This window comes from Dasypus novemcinctus, chromosome 10, assembly GCF_030445035.2.
Source record: "Dasypus novemcinctus isolate mDasNov1 chromosome 10, mDasNov1.1.hap2, whole genome shotgun sequence".
Classification (NCBI taxonomy): Eukaryota; Metazoa; Chordata; class Mammalia; order Cingulata; family Dasypodidae; genus Dasypus; species Dasypus novemcinctus.
In genome coordinates, this window is record NC_080682.1 from 123,500,522 (window position 1) to 123,524,677 (window position 24,156).

General features: G+C 37.8%; 1 protein-coding gene across 7 annotated transcripts in view; it reads right to left on the reverse strand.

Moving 5' to 3' along the window:
* Positions 1-24,156, reverse strand: part of NOX4 (NADPH oxidase 4) — a 214,511-nt gene that overhangs the window by 147,754 nt on the left and 42,601 nt on the right. For 6 of the 7 annotated variants that reach the window (XM_004475779.3, XM_004475782.4, XM_023583873.3 and 3 more), the window contains 2 exons: positions 11,374-11,484; positions 9,670-9,754 (listed from right to left, as the gene is read on the reverse strand). In XM_004475779.3, coding sequence (XP_004475836.2) covers positions 9,670-9,754; positions 11,374-11,484 — 196 coding nt within the window. The remainder of the gene's footprint in view (positions 1-9,669; positions 9,755-11,373; positions 11,485-24,156) is intronic. The other variant, XM_058306162.2, reaches the window with a different exon arrangement.

Here is a 24,156-nt window from a genome sequence, read left to right on the forward strand (position 1 = left end):
ATTGATTGTACATTCTGGATGAACTGTTCACTTTATTAATATGTATCAATAAATTGATTTGTTTAAAAAAATTACAGTGGATAATAACTATCTCTAGGAAATAAAAACAAAATAAAACAAAAAACTACCATATACCCAGCAATTCCATTCCTAGTATATACCAAAATAATTGAAAGCAGAGGTTTAAACACATACTTACACACTAATATTCATGGCAGTATATTCATAATTGCCAAAAGGTGGCAATAATCCAAGTGTCCACTTGCAGAATAATTGACAAATAAAACATGATATATACAAAGGAATATTATTCAGCCATAAAAAAGGACTGCAGTTCTATAGTCATGCTACAACATGGATAAATCTTGAAAACGATGCTATGTGAAATAAACCAGTCACAAAAGGTCAGCTATTGAAATACCTGTCATTTATGAAATATTTGGGCCAAGGAAATTCATAGAGACAGAAAGGAGATTAGGGGTCACCATGTGATGGGGGTATCAAGTAATGGGGAATTATTGCTTAATGGGTGCAGAGTTTCTGTTTGGGGTAAGGAAAAAGTTTTGGTAATGGATGGTGGTGATGGTAGCATTCCATTGTAAATATAATTAATGCCACTGATTTGTATACTTAAAAAGGTTAAAATAACTAATTTTATAGTATATATGTCATCACAATAAAAATAAAACATAGATATAGGTAGATGATAGATGATGATACATAGATAGATAGATAGATAGATAGATAGATAGATAGATAGATATGAAGCTTTCTAGCATAATATCAAAGGACCTTGGCTCAAATACTGGCTTATTAACTGAATGGTTTGAGGTGAGTTGCTTAACCTGTGTAAGCTTCAGTTCGCTTTTCCATAGAAGAGAAATAAGGATATATGTCTCAGGGAGCAGTTGTAAGGATTAAATATTGATGATGATGATGATGATATGACAATTGTTAATATTATCATTACAATGCTACTAATTAGTGTGCTGTAATGAAGAACAAAGAACCATAGCAGTATCACAAAAAATAGTGAAAGATGTTAGATGCTGTATTCTTTGGGAACAATTCTTAAAGGACAAAAGTGTTATGTACTGCGTTATCCATCATGTCTTTTGTCAGAATAAATTTTCCCTAGAAAGAGAATAATGGAAACCCAGCTGGAAAAATCCCTTTTGTATTCATCCAAAAGTATGTCCATTTAATCACAGAAGCTCACACAAGGTTGCCAACAGGCTCTCTAAATCCTCCAAACATTTACTTTTAAAATTACAAGGTAGGGGAAAAAACACAAATGAGGAAAAACAAGTGACCAGTAAAAAACAATCAACCTCACTTATATTAAAAGAAATATAAATTTTAAAATACAAGAAACCACTTTCACCCCCTTATGATTAGCAAAGTTGGGGGAAAAAAGTGTTACCATTATTGGCAAGGATGTAATAAAATGAAAAAAAAAACCAAACAAACAAGAATAAATTCATTACTAAAACTGTTTCAGGAAATACAAGCATTCTGGAGAAAATCTGGTAAGGAAAATTATCAGTCTTTAAAAACTGGCTATGATGTGCCCAAAGAAAAGGACATGTTTTTATTACTTTGACATTTTGTAATAAATTTTTTAAAATTTATATAAAAATAACACTAATGTAAAAGGTAGTCTATCAATTTGATAAGATAATACACAGGTGTTAATAGAAATGTTTTCTATATTAACTAAAAAGCTATGCTCAAAACAACATGTGCAAGAAGATCTATAATTCTATCTAAAAAATGTGTGTAAAAGGTATGCATATTTGTGTACATGTTCAGAAAAAAGGACTGGATGAAATCATTAAAAAATAAGAAAGTATAGTTGTTACATCTAGGTAGGTAGTTTACAAGAAACTTTCCTTCTTCGTGTTTTTGTGAGTTCTCCAAATTTTCACAGTGAAAAAGTGAACATAAGTTTTAAAAACGACACAATAATTTAATCATTAAAACCACAATGCTCTTTCCCAATCTAATCAAACACATGTTTATCTTGAGCATAGTGATGGTCAGTCAAACAGTAATATTTTGGCATGTTCCATCTTAATTTAAAGCGTTATACGTTAACTACATTACTTTACAGTTCAGAAGTGCAAACGTATCCTGAAAGGAATTGCCGTGCTTTCTCAAATCACCTAGAAAAAGTCTTAGCTAATAGCTGTATGAGATATATCCTGAAGAGAGATATTCATCTTCTTTAAAAGGACTTATAGGTCAAAAGAATTCAGGACTTCTAATTTTAGACACACTAGAGGCTGCTTCACCAGGCCCTTGCCCAGATTCTCTCCTTTAATGCTCACTACAAAGCAATGAGGTGGGTAGACTCATCCCTATTTCACCCATAATAAAGCTGAGGTTAAGAAAGTAACTTGGCCCAGGTCAGGTCACTAAGGACTGGTGGAATTCAGACTCTTGTTTACCCAGTTTGGAGCTCATTCATGGAATTCTCTGCACTCTCCAAGTCTTGGGTGTGCTCCAATTGAACCAGATATTGGAACACAACCACAGTTTGGAGCAAATCAAGTGAGGAATGTGCCGAAGTTTCCTGATCTGCTTCATTTCTGACCTTTACCCTAATCCATCCCCAACCCTTACTTACCACACCCCTCATCTCATCCAGAACAATTAACCGTCCATAGCCATTAGCTTCACTGGGGCCTGAACCCCATCACCAACCCTCTCCCAATCCCTCACCTCCCCAGGAAAGTCTACCAGTGGGAAGATGCTCAGGGGCAGAAAAGTGAAGATGTCTGTTTCAACTCAGAAATTTTTAAAAGTTGAAAGTTTAGTGATTTTTTTGTAATGGCTACATTAAAACATTCCTGTGTCAAAACGCCATATATAAATGGCCCGTAAAAATGTCCTTAATATCAAAACAGCTATGTTATTACCACTGTAGATATAGATAATATGCGTTAAAGATAGGAAGTCAGAGTCCTCCCACTTTGTTCTTCTTTTTTAAGATTTTTTGCTACTCAGGGCCCTCACCCTTCCAGGTAAGTTTGATAATTGGCTTTTCCAATTCTACAAAGAAAGAATTGGATTTTTTATTGGGATTACATTAAATCTGTAGATCAGTTTGGGTAGAACTGACATCTTAATGATATTTAGACTTCCAACCCATGAAATGGAATATCCTTCCATTGATCATCATTGATCATTGATCACTGAATATGCAATGTTTTACAGTATTCTGAATACAGTTCCTTTATGCCCTTGGTTAAATTTATTCCTATATACTTTTTTAAAAATTTTTTTTATTGATTTTGTAAAAATATTACATTAAAAAAATATGAGGTCCCATTCAACCCCACCATCCCCAACCCCCACTCCCCCCACAGCAACACTCACTCCCATCATCATGACACATCCATTGCACCCAGCAAGTACATCTCTGGGTATCTCTGCACCTCATGGTCATTGGTCCACATCATGGCCCACACTCTCCCCCATTCCATCCAGTGGGCCCTGGGAAGATCTACAATGTCCGGTGATTGCCCCCGAAGCACCATCCAGGGCAACTCCAAGTCCCAAAGGCACCTCCACATCTCATCTCTTCCTGCCATTCCCCACACCCATCAGCCACCATGTCCACCCTTCCCACTCCAATGCCACCTTTTCTCTGTGGACTTTGGATTGGTCGTGTCCGCTGCACCTCCATGTCAAGAGGAGGCTCAGACTCCACATGGTTACTGGATGCAATCCTCCTGCTTTCAGTTGTAGGCACTCTAGGCTCCATGGTGTGGTGGTTGTCCTTCTTCAACTCCATCTTAGCTGAGTGAGGTGAGTCCAATAAATCAGATTGTAGGAGCTGGAGTCTGTTGAGGCTCAGGGCCCAGCTATCACATTGTCAGTAAAAAGGTTCAATCCCCTAAATATATCTCAAACCCCAATACCAAATACAATTCCAGTAAAGTAGCATGATAGTCTTATGAAAAGAGATCCCCTCTGGGTCCAGCTTCATCACGCAGAAACACCAGCTCCAAAGAAGGGCCATCTGACATGGCAGTGAACCCCATCTGCCATGACCATAGAACCCATGGGTCCCTTTAGCCCTCAAAAGAACCAATACCTGGGGATTGTATCTACTTTATCTGTCTCTTAGACTCTGCTCAGTTGTGCATAAGGGCAATCCCTCTGACAGCCTCCAGACTCTTTTTTTTTAGAGACTCATAGCCATATAAACTCATTTCTCCTTTCTATTTCCCCCTTACATTAGGTCAAACAGCATTTTAAAGTCATATTATTCTATGTAGACAGGGATATTCTACTGATCCGCATCGAACCTTCAATTCAAGGTCATTTTCCAGTTGCATTATCAGTTGTTAGTTGATAGTGATCCCTCGGTGCCAGGGAGGCTCATCCCTGGGTGTCATGTCCCACGCTGGGGGGAAGGCATTGCATTTAGATGCTGAGTTAGGCTTCGAGACTGGCCACATTTGAGTAACATGAAGGCTGTCAGGAGGAAATTCCCAGGCACAGTGCTGCTCTAGGCCTTGTTCTTATTTCAGGCATATAGGCTCACAAGCATAGTCATTAGTATCAGGGGCTCACTGTTGGACCCTCATTCCTTCTCGGTCCTTGCTGCTGCACTTGGGGGACTACCGCTGCTCCCCTAGGGACCACGGCACAGCACCCCCGGCCAGGGACCCAGTACCCCCCCAGCTGTAGTTTTTAATTGTTGCCACTATGAGTATATCCAAACATTACCATGCACCCTGGACATATGCCCTGTACAGCTCCCTGTCAGCCATATATCCCCTGTCAATAGTATCCTATACCAGTATTCCTCCGCTGCCATTGTTGGACCACTCTGGGATCCAGAACTTCCTGAATATTGAAGCCCCAATATAATGTCAGGATCTCTTACTAGCAAAATGGGATATAGCGATAGGTTTAAAGGTTAGATATAGAATACGTGTTGACTTGGAAAAATTCTACATCCTATCTTTTTCTTTTCCTTTTTTTTCCCTAATTATTGAACTTCTCTTCACAAGAGCCCTAGACCACAGCAATTCATGTATACAATATACAGCACTCCCACACATCCACCACAAAACCTTTTCCCTTCCACAGCGATACTCTTACAACCTATTCACAACATATTTACTTAAAGTGATGTACAGAGTCTGAGACAATAGCTTTCAAACCAGGTGACATCTGTGCTTACATTGTGGTGCATACTTTAGGACACGCAGTTTTCTAACATTTTTAGTTATCCTATGTTTTACATTATGGTTTACATTATCATTCTGTCGTCCCCTATATGTTTATGATGTAATATTACATATTCCTATATACTTGATTCTTTTAGTTGCTATTATAAATGGAATTATTTTCTGACTTCCTCCTCACATTGCTCATTAGTATAGAAATACTACTGATTTTTGCACATTAATCATGTACCTTGCCACATTGCTGAAATTGTCTACAAGTTCTAGAAGTTTTGTTGTGGATTTTTTAGGATTTTCTAAGTACAAGATTACATCATCAGCAAATAATGAAAGTTTTTACTTCATCCTTTCTTATTTGGATGCCTTTAATTTATTTTTCTTTCATAATCACTCTAGCTAGAACTTCTAGCACAATATTGAATAACAGTGATGACAATGGACATCTTTGTCTTGTTCCGTATCTCAGTATGGAAACTTTCAGTTTTTACCATTGAGTACAAATGTTAGCTGTGGGTTTTTCATATATGCACTTTGTCAAACTGAGAAAGTATCCTTCTAATTCCTTTCTTTTGGAGAGTTTTTATCAAGGAAGGATATTGTATTTTGTTAAATGCATTTTCTGCATCAATTGAAATGATCACCTAATTTTTCCTCTTCAGTTTATTAATGTGGTATATTACATTGGTTGATTTTCTTATGTTAAACCACTCTTGAATATCTGGTATAAAGCCAGTTGACCACAATGTATACTTTTTTTTTTAAGATACATTTTATTTATTTATCCCCCCGCCCCTTGCCCCCTGTTGTCTGCTCTCTGCATCCATTTGCTGTGTGTTCTTCTGTGTCTCTTTGTATTCTCATTAGGTGGTTCCAGAAACCCATCCTAGGACCTTCTGGTATGGGAGAGAAGCGATTACTCTCTTGCGTCACCTCTGCTCCCTGTTCTGCTACAGCTTCTTATTTTCTCTTCTCTGTGACTCTTGTTGTGTCACCTTGCTGCGCCAGCTCTCAGCATTGGTTGGTACTCCTGCGCAGGGAGGCTTTCCTGCACTGGGCAGCATCCCCATGCAGGGTGGCACTCCTACACGGGGCAGTATTCCCACGTGGGCTGGCACTCCGAATGGGCCAGCTAGCCATGTGGGCCAGCTTGCCCTCACCAGGAGGCCCTGGGCATCGAACCCTGAAGCTCCTATATGGTAGATGGGAGCCCAATTGGTTGAGCCACATCACTTTCCCATGATGTATACTTTTTTATGTTTCTGGATTTGCTTAGCAAATATTTTGTTGAGGATTTCTGTATCCATATTCATTAAAGAATCTGGTCTATAATTTTCTTTTTTCATAATATCTCTATTTGGCTATGATATTTGATAGCATTCCTTCCTTTTCAATATTTTGGAACAGCTTGAGAAATACTGATATTAGATCTTCTTTAAATGATTGCTAGAATTCATCTGTGAAAGCATCTGGTCATGTGCTTTTCATCTGGTCCTGGACTTTTCATCTGGGGTAGTTTTTGATAACTATTTCTTTACTTGTGATTGGTTTGTTAAGGTCTTCTATTTCTTCTAGGATCAGTGTGGTTTGTTCATGTGTTTCCAGAAATTTTTACATTTCAACAATGTTGTCTAGTTTGCTGGCGAACAGTTGTTCATAGTATCCTCTTACCACCTCTTTTATTTCTGCTAAGTCAAGTGGTAATGTCACCCTTCTCACTTATGATTTTATTTATTTGCATCTTCTCTTTTTTTTCCTTTGTAAAGCTAGCTAAGGATTTATCGATTTTGTTGATCTTCTCAAAGAACCAACTTTAAGTTCTGATGATTTTCTCTATTGTTTTTTTCAACATATTTATTTCTGGCATAAAGACACATGGACTGACCAATGCAATCAAATCAAGAGTTCAGAAATAGACCCTCACATCTATGGCCAAGTGATTTTTGACAAGGCTGTGAACCCACTCAGCTGGATCAAAAAAGCCTATTCAATAAATGATGCTGTGAAAACCTAAAAGAAAGAAAGAGAACCCTAATTTCATACTGTACACAAAAATTAATTCAAAATAAATCAAGGACCTTAAATATGAAACCTAGAGCCATAAAACTCTCAGAAGAAAATGCAGAGAAACATCTTCAAGATATTGTGCTTGGTGGTTTCTTGGACCTTACATCCAAAGTGTGAACTATAAAAGAATAAATAGATAAATGGGACTGCTTCAAAATTAAATACTTTTGTTCTTCAAAGAACTTTGTCAAGAAAGTAAAAAGCCAGCCTACTCAATGGAGAAAAAAATCTTCAGAAACAATGTATCTGACAAGGGCTATATCTCCACGTTATATAAAGAGATCACATAACGACAAAATAACAAACTCATTAAAAAATGGGTAGAAGAACTGAACAGATATTTTGCCAAAGTGGAAATACAAATATCCAGAAGACATGTGAAAAGATATTCAACATCACTAACTATTAAAGAACTGCAGATTAAAACTAAATGAGATATCATCTCACACCATAGAGAACGGTCATTATTTAAAGAACAGAAAATTTCCACTGCTGGAGAAGATATGGAGAAATAGGAATGGTCCTTAACTGTTGGTGGGGCTGTAAAATGGAGCAACATCTGTGGAAGACAATCTGGCAGTTCCTCAGGAAACTAAATATAGTACTTCCATATGATCCAGCAATACCACTACTAGGAATATATTTAGAAATAATGAAAGCAAGGATGCAAACAGATATTTGCACACCAATGTTCATAGTGGCATTTTCACAACTGCTAAAAGATAGAAACTTAAGTGTCTATGAACAAATGAATGGATAAACAAGATGTGGCATATACATACAATGGAATATTACTCAGCTGTAAGAAGAAATCATTTGGGAAAGCACATGAAAACATGGAGGAAACTTGAGGATATTATGCTGAGTGAAATAAGCTAAGAACAAAAGGACAGATATTGTATGGTTCACTGATATGAACTAAATACAATGAGTTGATTTATGGAGTTGGATTATGAAGTACAGGTTGGTGAGAGATGGAATATGGGATGAAAAGGGGAGAAGATGCTGGATGTATGTAGAATGTTTAATAAGGTAAAATATAAATATGTGGTAGTGGTTGGATTTGATGGTAACACACAATGAATGCAACAAACGATTTATGGGTGTGACTTTGGCTGAAATGAGTACTATATGAAGATGAACGTTAGTTGGAGGATAGCTGGAGGATATTGGGAAAGTATAACAATGATTTTGGAAATAGATGAGGATTATGGTTAATAATATAAATACGAGAATGTTGTACTACAGGATGATAAGAATGTGGTGATACATGGGAAAATTGTAACTAATGTAATGTATGGGCTATAGTTAACAACATTGTAATGTTTTTGTAGCAAAAGCTAAATTGGTGCTATATTAATTCTAAAGGTAAAAAAAAAAGAATATGGCATTTGTTTCTGTGAGATATGAATACAATTAACCATTTTTTTCTTTTTTCATTATAAATGATGCTTATTGTTTTCTGTGCCAAAAATGTAAAAAGTAAAATGATTAGGATAAAAGTTTATTTAAAAATCTGTTCTTAAAAGCCAAATGATCATTATTTTGTTTAACTTGGAATGGAACTAGATAAATCTCCGCAAATTTTGACATTTGCTCTTCTACACAATTATTAATATCAAATAAATAATTGTCATATATAGTTAAGGGTAGAATCATATTCTATGAAGATACATTTCATATTCTAATTTTCATGTACTTTTTTATTGTCTTTTTTTTAAAAGATAAATAGATGACAAAATATGTTACATTAAAAAATCTAAGAGGTTCCCATATACCCCACACCTCACCCCATCCCCACTCCTCCCACATCAACAACCTCTTTCATCATTGTGGCACATTCATTGCATTTGGTGAATACATTTTGGAGCACTGCTGTACTGCATGGATTAGAGTTTACATTTTAGTTTACACTCTCCCCCAGTCCAGTCAGTGGGTAATGGCAGGATATGTAATGTCCAGCATCTGTCCCTGCAATCTCATTTAGGACAACTCCAAGTACAGAAAATGCCCCCACATCACATCTCTTCTTCCCTCTCCCTGTCCTCAGCAACTACCGTGGCCACTGTCTCCACATCAATGATACAATTTTTTCCATTTATAACTTGTAGAGTTTGAAAATATTTCACCTGCTTCTTCCAATCTTTCTCAATGAAATTAATTATTTTCAGGAATCAGACATTATCAGTTTACAGGCCAACACTTGAACATTATAACGCAAAAAAATAAGACACTAATTTATTGTAGTACCCCCAGGCTTTAAAGACACAGAAGAGAAAACTAAGCTATATAATTTTAAAAATCACATTTTGATGGCAGCAGATAACTTACACAACAATAAAAATAACATTCATAAAACCTGTAATTCTAATGTAATATTTGACATCTTTTGGCTTCTCACCTGAGAAAATACAGATAGTAACACCACAGGTTATATGGAATGCTCTGCTTTTATCCAACAATCTTCTTGTTCTCCTGCTTGGAACCTAAATAAAATAATTTAACTTGTAAAAATGATGCCACAAATAATATATTTGTACAAAATTTTCATTGTTGCATTGTTTATAATATCAATTTTGAAAATAAGGCAAAGACCTATCAAAAGTTTATGAGATGATTTATGGAACACTCTGAAATCACTAAAAAGAATATAAGAAAGCCATATTTGCTGATATGGAAAGACGTACAAGATATATAGGCAGGTAAAAAACCACACTATACTCTTATATTATTTAAAATTAATTGCATTAGATGTTAATATATCTGCAGGAATTTACCCAAAACGGTTTTCCGTGTTTGTCCTGTCTACATGAGATGTGGGGAAACGTCCACTGATTATTGTGCATATTTCCAGACTAGTTTAAATTTTATAATATGTAAGATTTCCTTCTGTAGTTGAGAAATAAGGTTGCTTTTTTAAATGAAGCAATGTCATTTCTGGTATTAAATGTCTGCTTCATCTTATAGAACAATGTCAAGCATCTCTGAATACCTACGTTTCCACTGAGGAACCATTCTTTGTGACTCATGAAATGCTGGGAGGTTTAGGTGGGTACTTTTCACTTCCTGCTACTTATCTTTGTATTCATGCCAAGCCAGTAGCCAGCCACAGGGGAAAAAACTAGCATTTTACAATGGTCGGTAGCCTAGGGAAAGAGATACTTCCACAAGTTACTCCCGTAAAAGAGCTTCCAATTGCATCAAGAAGACTGAGAAGTTTTACCAGAGCAAGTCCATTCATGCGAACTACACAGGCGATCAAAGCCACCTCAAGTTACCAAGTTCTTTAAAATATCAGTATCTATCCAGCTACTTTAAATATCAGTATCTATCAGATACTATCCAGTGTCTATCCAACTATCTTAGTGAGGAAAAGAATAGACACAAACATACACACGTGCACACATGAAGATAAGGGAAGACAACAAATCCCCACTGAGCTTTAATAAAAGGACTGTCAAAACACCGTTCTGTTTTCTTATATCTTTCATTTTACAATCATAAGTAAATAAACATAACACTGCTTTTAATTCAGACATCCCTTTCAAGCCTGTTTCACAGCTCAAAGCACATCTGTGTTTTAAACAGAGGTAAGTTACTCCAAACACCAGCGATCATCCCGTGTCTTGCTCAAATGCCATGGGGCTCTTGGTTGCTCACCTAGACTCAGCTGAATGAAAATACAGAATCTCAGGGAGACATGGCATAGTGGAAAGACCTCAGAAGTGAGACCAGTCTTAGCTCCGCCACGTACTAGCCTCATGATTTGGACAAAGTTCTTGAAACTTCTATGCCTCAGGTCCTTGCCTGTAAAGTGGACCTAAAAGTCCCTGCTTGCGGAAATGTGGGAGGATCCCTGAGTAGATATACGGGAAGAGCTTAGCAGAGTGCCTGCTGCCACTGTTGCGACAACTCTTTCCACGGTCCTCCACGCTTCTCCAGCACTGGAGAACAGCTCATCAATCATCTTAACAGGCGGCGCGGTCCTGACCGCCATCTTTGAGGAAGTCGCTCTAGAAGATCAGGCCATATTCTAATAAAAGCTAACATGCTACTCTCACACCTGATCTTTCTGCTGGAATCTGTGGGAGGATTTTTTCCTTACCTTCAGGGATCCTCGAAGGTAAGCCAGGAGGGTGCGACACATGGGCAAGAGGATGAGGCTGCAGTTGAGGTTAAGAACAGACGCCGAGGCTCTGCTTAGGCACAATCCTAGCTGAACAGAAAAGGCAAAGGTAAAACACAGTCAAACACAAGGGGTAACTGCAAAAGCCCTGCCCTGGCCTGCATGTGCACCCTTTAAGGATCACTGCAAATGCCAGTCTTTTCAAGGGTCATGGATAACCCTTCCTCCTTCATCTCACCAAAACCCTCCTAAGGGAAACGGGGCTCTTCCAGCTCTGGACTCCCATGGAACTTAGCATGACTCAAAGTGTTGCTAGTGCTTCAATAACCTGAGTACTTCCTTCCAATGCAAGGCTGATTTCTTGTTCTGCCCCCACCATACTGTCCTGGGGCTTGAGAGCCCTAGAGAGCCTGTTTTCCTGGACATCCACATGGTGCAATACTGGATTCTCTGATCACTGATAAGGACACAAGAATTTCAATCAGAGAGTTTTCATTACTGTTCTTTCTGGAAAACTCTTAGCCTCTGCACAACCCACCTCTGACACATCACTCCCTGCCTCAAAACTCTCCACCTTACCGACCCTTCTTCTCTTTCAGGTATCATCTTACTAGAGTTCTTCCCGGACCCTAAGCTAGGAGAGACCCCACTCATAGAAGTTTCCAGGGCCTTCTGAACTTCCCTGATTACAAGGGCGGGTCGCATTCTGCTGCAGTCACCTGAGCTCACAGTCTTCTAAGCCCTGGAAAAGGGGGAGCTCTATGGGGAAAAGAACATGTCTGTCCCTTCCACATTCGTGTCTGCCGGAGTCTAGCAGAGTTCACCAACCTTGTACACAGTAGGTGCTTGAACATGTTTGCCAAAGAGGTGAATGGATGAATAAAAGTCTTAAACTTCCAGTGCCTACGCCAGGTCATTTTTAGCATTATTGGGTAGATTTTCACCGCTTCCCCCCTATGAAGACCCTCTTTTTCATACCCATTTTCCTCTCAGAGGAAAAAAATTATAGTTCCAGTTACTGGTAGGATGACCGCCTTCAATTGGAACAGCATTTACAAGCAACAGGGAATCTAAGACTTAGAAAAGGGAAGGCAATAAAAATCTAATTTTTTCTTTATTTTATTTTCAGAGAAACCTTAGATTATAAAATGTTACAGTGAAAATATACAGGATTTCCATATACCAAATCCCCTCCCACCCACACACTTTTCCCCATTAACAACATCTTTCACTAATGTGGTATGTTTGTTACAATTGATGAACATATATTGAAGCACTGTTACTAACCATGGACTATAGTTTACATTATGTTCTACACTTTGCACTGCACAATTACATAGATTTTGACAAAATGTAAATGTATAATGGCCTGTGTTCATCATAGCAACACATAACAATTCCAATGTATCCAGCAGAGTAATGTAGAACAATTCCAATGTCCCCCCAAAAGCCCCATGTTACATCAATTCTTCCATCTCCTTCCCCTCAGAAACCTGGGGGACCACTGCCCAAGTTTGGGGGACCATTGCTAAAATAATATAATAATACGTCTACATTAGTGTATAGTTGCATTCCATTCTTATGTTTGTACATTCCTCAATCTTGAGGATTTTGGGATGGTGATGCCCACTCTGCTTCTGACTGAGAGGAAGCTTAAATCCCCTGGGGCAGATGGATGAAGCTGTCTTGCTCACAGTTACAGATATTCTCTGTTTCCTGGGATGAGCATTGACTATCATCATCCTTTTGTTAGTTTTCCTGGGCAAGTCTGATGAACTAGAGAGTAGTCATTTACTGCAACTCTGCTGAGATTCAGGCTCAACCAGCATATGAATGGTTGGGTGATTTAAGTCTCTGGGACACATTCTTAATGGATATAGAGCTAATTATAGGTTCAAATAAAAGGGGCATAAGAACCATGTGAAGGAAAATGAGTCTAAGTCCAATACATTGGGGGTATAAGTTATCATTTCCAAGGTAAGGCCAGCAATGCGGTGCTAAATTCCTAAGACTGTCTGCCCTGCCTATAATGTCAAGATGTCTCTAAAGGCCTCAGAGTTCCCTGCTTGAGACAGTGTTTACTGTGACAATTATAGAGATCCTCCTGAGATGTGCATAAGTGTAACCTCTGGAATGACTGCCTGACTTACTCTGAAATCTCTTGGCAATAAAAACTCATTTTTATTTAATATTTTCCCCTTTGGTCAGGAGCTTTTCCAAATATATCACTAGTTAGTGCTTGGTAATAATCCCTCAGTGCCAGGGAGGCTCTACCCTGGGCATCATATCCCACACTAGGAGGAAATTCATGAGTTTATATGCTGCGTTTGGTGTGAAAGTTTCACTACAACTGAATAATATGCAGTGGAGAAGGCTTTGTACCTAAAGCTCCCATCCCAAGACCTTGCACAGCCTCAATCTCATCCATAGAATTAAAAAGTACTATTGTTTAGTTTGTTTTCAAGAAGTCAAAGGGCAAATGAGCTTCAAGTCTGCATTGCAAAGATTGTTTTCTTAAAAATTGCATAACCCTGCTGACTTCCAACCACATAACAGATAATATAATGGAAGTGAGACAGGGATTCAAGTTGACTGCATCACAGTAATAACTGGCTCTCTGCAGGGGAAAAAAGCCTGAGATGCAGTGATTTGCCTTTATCTGTGTGTAAATATTCCCTCATTACCAATTTTAAGCTACCAATGTGAGAGTCACTGAATGCAGAGTTGGGAAGACATGTGAAGGAACGGCTCTCATGATCTGGCATGAGCAGGTTCCAGCCCACCACAGGATGTACCTATACCTCAAGGTCCTCCTCTACTCATGGGGATAATAATGGTATCTAATTCAATGGGTTGCTCTGAAGAGTAAATGCGGAAATATATGTAAAATTCTAAAAATTCTTAGAATCCTGCTTGGAACCCTAGTATCCAATTAACTGTTAGTTGTTCCTTCTCTGAATGGTAGAGGCTCTCATTCTGGGTTATGCAAGGCAGGGATGAGGCAGTTCCATTGAGGGTCCCAGCTCAATGGTCTCCCCAAGGTCGTCTGGGAATCCAGTCATCCGCACTATAGAGCACAATTCCAGATGCTAGAATAGTCTGCAAAGGCCTTGTTGAAAATCCATAAGCCTGCTATAGACACTTAAATCACTTCAAGGAAGGGGATTGAAAACACAAGGAAGAGGATTGAAAACACTGGACAGCTACAAACACAACCCAAACATCTTTCGTTTTCCAGCTCCCAAGCCCTTGAAAACTTGAACTCATATGCATGAATAAGTGTTGGGAACAGGATATGTCACAGTTGAATTTTTTTCTAGCAACATATTCTCTAGTGATAGCTTATTTAAAGCATTGTCTTCCCATTAAATCAAATGAAAAACATTATGGAATAGAATGTAACGATGTTAGCAAACTTTTATTACTGGCCAAGCAAAACTCAAAGCACTTTACATTCATTAACATATTAAACCTCCTGCAACTCCAGAGGTTATTAATATTATCATCCCCTTTGTACAACTGAGAAAATTAATTCATAGAGAAGTTATGAACTTACTCAATATCACACAACTAGGAAATTCTGGAGCCAAAATTCAAATCCAGGGATTCTGGCTCAAGCATCTATGCCATTAATGATTATTTTATAGTGATTCTTCCAACTGACTTGAAAACAATACCTAGATCAGTCTGCCACATAATATGCAATAAATATTTTATTGAATGAGTGGATGAATCAAAGTGTAAGACAAGAAGCTTTCAACTGCTAGTTTTCCCAGCCCCCTCCCCCAATCTCCTCCCCAGTCAGAAGAAAGTATCTGTCTTTGTTCTCTATTATCTAAGAAACTTTGGGGTAGAAATATTTGAGAAGCACTGGAAAAGGTCAGAGTCACTGTTCACTAGGATTGATTAACACTATGGTTAGGACAGGATTCCTAATAAACTTATTCACTATTTATTCCACTTGGGGTGTGACATGGTACTATGAACTTTATTGCTGGATAAATAGTGAGACCCTCAAGGAAAGGGTAACTATGCCTATAATGCCTTAAAGCACCTTACATTTTCTCAATTTCTATTGAATGTGTTTATTAAATTATTCATCAGACCAACACTGAAAGGTAGGTTAAGTAGATTTTATTATTGTATCATCAGACATGTAGAGCTCTAACAAAATAATAACAGTGAGGTCTACAACAAGAAATTCTGATTTAAGTGGTTTCAGGGAGAGCCTGGGCAATCAGCATTTGCAAAAACTTCCCACATGATTCTAATGTACAACCTGGGTTAAGCTATCTTAACTATACAAGCTATCTTATATAAATAAATTATACTATTTACTCTATAATCATCAAACAATGGTAACCATTAAATCATAATAAATGGTAATTACCTTCTGGTCAAATTTAGTTTTTGAAAAATAACTGAATTTTATATTCTAAAACACAAAAGTAAATACTCTAAATGGACATAAATGAAAAACAAAACAACAATAAAAAGGATGTCTCCTATGGAAAGCTGGCCTTGTAAGGTAAAAAAATGTAAGACTTACTGTTTCCTTAGTATCTAATAGGAACAGGCGCTGAGCTGGGTGTTTTTAATGCATCACACCAAATCCTTTCAAAAACCTTGCAAGGAGGGGTTTGTGGGAAGATGGTGACAGACTAACAGGCAGAGCTGACTGCTCTCACAAAAACAATGGAGCAAGAGCCAAATGCTGTCCGAGGGACCTACTTTGGGGGTCAGCCACCAAGACAGTGTTACACAACTCCCTCAGGGTAGGGGGGTGTGAGAGACAGAGAGAGAGAGACAAGAAGCTGAAAGGACAAACATGAGTTCCCAAGCCACCACAGCAGTCAGTAAGGGCCTCCTCCCCCACCCCCAAGATATCAAGCTGGGGTAAAACCACTGCCTCACAGAGGGGAACAGACATCTTCCTCCCTGTCAGAGGTTTCAAGGGAAAAGAGGGGAAGTTGGGGTGCTTTTTTCCAGTAAAGCCCACTTCGAATCTCTGATCTGGACATTGCACACAAGAACTCAGGAAAGCTGAGACTGAAACACCTCCATAAAAAGGTGCACTGGTGAGTGCCATCTGCTGGCTGGTCTGGAAATTGCATGGACAAAAACTTCTCCATACTCTCTGTATTCAGGCCCTAGAGTAAATCTTCACCCCACTACTGAGTTCCTGACCAGATTTTGAAAACTTAACCTGTGAAATTTAAAAGGCTTAGAATAAGCTGAACCAAATATCAAAGAGTAGCTATGAAAGAAAAAATAGGCAAGAAAGAAAAATTGCCATTACAGTAAATTCAGAAATATATTCAGACACCTAGACATCAGCAAAAATTTACAGGCCATATAGGAAACAGTAAGAGATGGCCCAGTCAAAAGAACAAAAAAGAGATCCTAAAGAGCTACAGAATTTCAGACAATCAGTATAATGACACAACTCTCCTAAGTCACTCAAAGAATTTAAAGAAAATATGACTAAAGAAATAAAGGATACTAAGAAGACACTGGGAGAGCATAAAGAACAATTTAAAAGCCTGCAAAGAAAAGTAACAGACCTTATGTGAATGAAAGACATGATGGATGAGATTTAAAAAAAAAATACATTAGAGGCACATAAGAGTAGATTTGAATTGCTTGAAGATAAAATTAGTGATTTTGAAGATAAAATATCTCACTTAGAAAAAACAGGATCACAGAAAGAGAAAAGAATGGAAAAAATGGAACAGAATCTAAGGGAAATAAAAGACAATGCAAAATGCAAAAACATTCACATTATTGGTGTCCCAGAAGGAGAAGAGAATGGAAAAGGGGCAAAAAGAATATATGAGGAAATAGTGACTGAAAATTTGCCAACCCATATGAAGGATATAAATATCAATATCCAGGAAGGACAAGTCACCCCAAATAGAATAAATCCAAATAGACCTAACCTGAGACACCTACTGTACAAAACAAATATCAGAGATAAAAAGAGAGTTCTGAAAGCAGCAGGAGAAAATTAAAGCATCACATACAGGGAAACTCACTAAGATTAATTGCCTACCTCTCATCAGAAACCATGGAGGTAAGAAAAAAGTGGTATGATATATTTAAGGTATTGAAAAAGAGAAATTGCCAATAAAGAATTCTGTATATAGTAAAACTGACCTTCAAAAATGAAGGTGAGTTCAAAATCTTCACAAACAAAAACTGATAGAATATGTTACCAAAAGACCAGATCTACAAGAGATAATAAAAGGAGGGCTACAACCTGAAAGGAAAAAACTAGGGTGAGAGATTTGGACATGAGTTTAGAAATGAAGATTATTAGGAGGGTTAAACTAAAGGATAAGAAGACAGACAATAGAATAATATGACAACATAGAGCTCAAGGACAAAATGGATGAAATAAGCAATGCTTTTGGTTAGAACACTGAATGCTAATGGACTGAACTCCCCAATCAAAAGACATAAACTGACAGAATGGATAAAAAAATATGAGGCATCTATATGTTGTCTATAAGCAATCCACCTCAGATGCAAGGACACAACCAGGTTAAAAGTGAAAGGCTGGAAAATGTATTCCATGCAAACAGAAACCAAAAAAGAGGTGAAGTAGTGATACTAATATTTGACAAAATAGATTTCAAATGCAAAACTGTTATATGGGATGAAGAAGGTCACCATGTATTAGTAAAGGTAGCAATTCACCAAGAACAAATGACTATACTAAATATTTATCATCTAACCTGAATGCCCCAAGATACATGAGGCACAAACTGGAAAAGCTGAAGGGAAAAGTAGATGTTACTGCAATAATAGCTGGAAACTTCAATACACCTCCCTCAGTACTGGATAGAACATCTGGATAGAGGACAAAGGAAGAAATAGAGAGCTCGATAATATGATAAATGAACTAGAGCTAAAGGACATCTATATAGCATTGCAATCCAAAGCAGCAGGATATACTTTCTTTTCAAGTGCTCATGGATCCTTCTCCAAGATAGACTACATATTGGGTCACAAGAAAACTCTCAATAAATATTAAAAAAATAAAATTATACAAAAGTCTTTCTCTGATCATAACTGAAAGAAGATGGAAATCAGTAATGGATGGAAAACAGGAAAATTCATATGGAGATTCAACAAGACACTCTTAAATAATCAATGGGTCAAAGAAGAAATTGCAAGAAAATTCAGTAAGTATCTTGAGATGAATGAAAATGACAATACAACATATCAAAACCTATGGGACACTGCAAAGGCATGGCTGAGAGAAAAATTTATAGCCCTTAATGTTCACATTAAATAAGAGGTAAGAGCTAAAATGAAAACAGAACTGCACACCTGGAGAAACTAGAAAAAGAACAGCAAACTAACCCCAAACCAAGCTGAATGAAAAAAAGAGTAAAGATCAGAGCAGAAATAAATGAAATCAAGAACAAAAAAAAAAGAAAAGAAAACCAAAAGTGGTTGATGAAAAGATTAACAAAACCAACAAACCCTTAGCTAGACTGACAAAGAGAAAAAGACAGAAATTGCAAATAACATCAGAAATGAGAGAGGGGACATTAGCACTAACCCTGTAGAAATAAGACTCATCAGAATAGAATACTATGAACAACCGTATGCCAAAAAAGTAGACAATGTAGAAGAGATGCACAAATTCCTAAAAACACACAAAAAAACATATACTGACGAGAGGAGAAATAGAAGACCTGAAAATACCAATCACAAGTGAAGAGACTGAAATAGTCATCAAAAACTCCCAATGGGAAGACAACCAGCAAAATGTCTGCGGAGTAAGGAGCTCCTAGAGTAAGCTCCTGCTTTGGGGCAGTTAGTAAACACCCAGAGCTATCTGAGCTAGCTGAAGCACCTCTCTGGGGTCTTCAGGAGGTCAGAAGGGCATCCTATAAGATCCCTGAAGGAATGGAAGAAGACTGTCCATTGGCAAAGAAGACTTGTAAGTAGAGGCTCCACGCCATGGAGGCCGGTGCCCATCCTCCACTGGAGGCACAAGCCACTTTAGGAGCTGTTCCGTGGCTGGAATTAAAAGCTCCACTTCCCAAAAACAGGGGAGAAAGAGACAGTTGGGTACCAACTTCAGCTACTGATGGGTAAATTCAGAGGGCTAAAGTATAATCCTGGGAACAGCTAAAGTTTGAGCCTGTCCAAATCAGAGAGAGGATGGGAGCTGCCATCTTAACTCTGCATCTGGCATGAGGGGAAGTGGGATGGACTGAGAATCCCAATGCTGGTGGGGACCAGCTTCTTTCCATCCAGATCAGGATGTAGGTCTAGCCAAAGCCCCAGTGCCATCTCCAACAGGGAGAAAGCTATAGGCATCTGCACCAGCCTCTCCAGAAAATTACCAGCCAAGCCACAGAGGCCAGTGACTGTCCTACTCTGTTGGCATAAGCCATCCTATGAGCTGTTCTGTGATTGGAATTGGAAGCTCCATTTCCCAAAAACAGGGGAGGAGGAGACGGCTGGCTGCCAATTTCAGCTACTGACTGGTAGACTCAGATGGCTAAGGAATAACTCAAGGAACAGCTGGGGTGTGAATCTGTCCAAGTTGAAAAGAAAAGAGGCCAGTGGCTGCCATTTTTACTCCACCCCCAGCCTGAGGGAAAGCCTGGCTCACCAAATATCAAAGTGATGGTAGAAACCAGTTTCTTTCTCCCAGATCTGCCTGCAGCCCTAGCCTAGACTTTAGCCGCACCTCTGGCAGGGAGGAGGCTGGCTAGCGCTGTACCAGACTATCCAGATAATGTTGGGTACCTTTGGCTGCCACAAACTGAATAATCTGAAGTCTACTGGGGCAACTGTAGTCATCTTGGACCTGCACTGCATAGATTGCTGCCCACACCTGGAGCTCCATCCCCGCCCTAGGCAGGGGAGAAAGGGGCATGAACCTTCATCAGTCTTTCTGGGCAACCACAGTCTAGGCCTGCATGACTTGTATTATTCCAAACAACTGTACTCTCTCCCTACCTCTGGGAAAGGAGAAAGTTGGGAGATGCTTCATCAGTCCCTGGGGCAATGAGGGCAACTTGAGCCTCCACAGCTTATAGCACCAATTACATCCTTGGTTCCTACTGCCCAACCAGCAAGGGAGAAAGGGCAGGAAGCCCTAAACTAAAGAGAAAAACTGCACCCAGAATAAATACTCTAGTAAGCCAGATGCCAAGGCACCAACAAAAATTACAATCCACACTGAGGAACAGGAAGATATGGCCCAGTTAAAGGAACAACATAAGCCTCCAGATGACATAAAGGAATTGAGACAACTAAGCATAGATGTTCAAACAAATCTCCTTAATAAATTCAATGAGATGGCTAAAGAGATTAAAGATATTAAGAAGACACTGGATGAGCACAAAGAAGAATTTGAAAGCATGCATAGAAAAATAGCAGATCTTATGGGAATGAAAGGCACAATAAATGAAATTTTAAAAACACTGGAATCATATAATAGCAGATTTGAGGAGGCAGAAGAAAGGATTGGTGAGCTTGAAGAAATGGCTTCCGAAAGTGAACATATAAAAGAAGAGAAGAAGAAGGGAAAAATATTGAACAAAGTCTCAGGGAACTAAACAATAGCAAGAGATGTGCAAACATACATGTCATGGGTGTCCCAGAAGGAGAAGAGAAGGGAAAAGGGGCAGAAGTAATACTTAAAGAAATAATGTTAAATAATTTCTCAACCCTATTGAAGGACAGATAGCCATGTCCAAAAAGTACAATGTATTCCCATATGAAAAAAGTTGAATAGACCAACTCTGAGACACCTACTAATCAGAATGTCAAATGCCAAAAACAGGGAGAATTTCTGAGAACAGTAAGAGAAAAGCAATGCATAATATATAAGGGATACCCAATAAGATTAAGTGCTGATTTCTCACCAGAAACCATGAAGGCAAGAAGACAGTGGTCTGATATATTTAAGATATTACAAGAGAAAAACTTCCAGCCAAGAATCTTATATTCAACAAGACTGTCTTTCAAAAATGAGGGTAAGATTAGAACTGGGAGAATTTATAACCAAGAGACCAGATTTTCAGGAAATACTAAAGAGTGTGTTAGAGCCTGAAAAGAAAAGACAGGACAGAGAGGTCTGGAAGAGAGTCTGGAAATGAAGACTATATCAATAAAGGTAACTAAAAGTGTCAAAAGAGTGGTGAAAATAAAATATGACAAATAAAACTCAACTAGTCAGGAATAAACTTAACTAAAGATGTAAAGCATTTGTATTCAGAAAACTGCAACTCAATGTTAAAAGAAATCAGAAAGGCCTAAATAATTGGAAGAACATTCCATGCTCATGGATTGGAAGACTAAATATCATTAAGATGTCAATTCTGCTCAAATTGATATAAAGATTCAATGCAACCCTAATAAAAATTCCACCAGCATTAAAAAGAAGATTGATAATACAATTAGCAATTTTATTTGGAAGGGTCCTGAATAGCCAGAAACATCATAAAAGGAAAAGTGAACCCTCATCTCTGGACTTTACATCATGCTACCAAGCTATAGTGGAAAAAACAGCAGGGTACTGGCATAAAGACAGACACACAGACCAATGGAACCAAATTGTTGGCTCAGAAACAGACCCTCATATGTATGGTCAAGTGATTTTTGACTAGTCTGTCAAACCCACACAGCTCAGGCAGAACAGTCCATTCAGCAAAATGGTGCTGAAAGAACTGGATATCTATAGCCAAAAGAAGGAAAGAGAACCTCTATCTCACACCTTATCCAAAAATTAACTCAAAATGGACCAAATACAAATAAAAGCAAGAACCATAAAACTTCTAGAAGAAATTGTAGGAAAATATCTTCAAGATCTGGTGGTAGGTGGTGGGTTCTTAACAGAGATAAGAGAAAGACTGAGGTGGACTAATGATGTTTAATGTATGTAGAATTTTAATTTGCTTTACTGTAAAAATGTGGAAATGAATAGAATGGATTGTAATGAATAGTGAGTAATAGCTAGTTTATAAAAGGGCATGTGGCTCCAAATGGTAGTTTAGGTATGTAAATACCAATTGACAGAATGCTAGAGAATAATCTAGAACTGAATAGCACAGTAAACCAAGAGAGGGATGAGAATTGTGGTTGATGGTACAGATGCAAGAGTGTCCTTTGTGAGCTAGAGCAAATGTATATCATTACTGCAGGGTGTTGGGAATGCATGGGAAAAATAAACTGGAATGATCTATGGACTGTGTTTAGCAGCAATAATATATTCTTGCATATATGACAAAGATGTACTGTGTTGATAATGCAGCAGCATTGAAAATGTGAGCTAAATGTATATTATGGACATGGTAGCAATCAGATGATATTGTCTTACCTGTAACAAATGTTCCACTACAGTGTGGTGTGTTGATAGAGGGGTGTTGTTTGGGAATTCTGCGCATGTACATGATTGTTTCATAAGTTTACAACTTCTGTCATAAAAAAATATATTTAAAAAATAATAAGAGGGTGGGTTGGGGGAAAAACACACCAAATGTAAGATAAGGACTATGATTAGTAGTAAGATTTTGACAATATTCTTCCAAAATTTGTAACAAACATCTTATGACAATGCAAGGTGTTGGTGGAGGGTTGATGTATGAGATTCCTGTATGATGTTATGCATGTATACTTTGTAAATTCACAGCTTTTACTACATACTTGTTTATGTATGTTTATATATTAATGATATAAAGATAATAAACTTTTACTATACACTTAATTGTGTATGTTTATATATAAATGATATAAAGATAATAATAGGATTGGTTGGGGGAAAATACTTTGGTTAGTAGGAATAGTTTGACAATGCTTTTTAATCATTAGTTAAAAAGGTTTAACAACACAGTGTAAGGTGGTGGTGGTAGGGTGAGTTATGAGAGGTCTGTATGATGTTATATATGTTTGTTTTGTAAGTTCACAACTATCACTATACACTTATTATTTATGTAGGTTTGTATGTGGGTTATATATTTCAATAAATTAATTTTTTAAAAAAACTCCCAATGATGAAAGGCCCCAGGTCAGTTGGTGAATTTTATCAATCGTTCAAAGAAAATCTAATATCAATATTGCTCAAGTTTTTCCAAAAACTTGAACAGGAAGGATGCTACCAAACTCATTCTATGAAACCAACATCACCTGAACATCAAAAACAAAGATACTACAAAAAAAAAGAAAACTGCAAACTAATATCTCAATTGCATATATATGCAAAAATCCTCAACAAAATACTTGCAAACAGAATCCAAAAGCACCTGAAAAGAATTACACACCACATTCAAGTGGGTTTTATCCCAGGTATGCAAAGGTGATTCAATATAAGAAAATCAAATTACTGTAATAAAGCACTTTGATAGACTGAAGGAGAAAAATCACATGACCCTCTCAATTTATGCAGAAACAGCATTTGATGAAATACAGTACCCTTTTTTGATAAAAATACCACAAAATATAGGAATAGAAGGAAGCTTTCTCAATATGGTAAAGTGTATATATAGGAAACCTACAGCTAGTATAGTACCCAATGGTGGGAGACTGAAAGCTTTCCCAGTAAGATCAGGAGCAAGACAAAGATGCCCACTATCACCACTGTTAATCAATGTACTTGAAGTTCTAGCTGGAGTCATTAGGCTAGATGAAGAAATAAAAGGCACCCAAAGAGGAAAGGAAGATGTAAACTTTCATTATTCACTGATGATATGAGTCTATATGTAGAATCTCCTGAAAAATCCACAACAAAGCTAT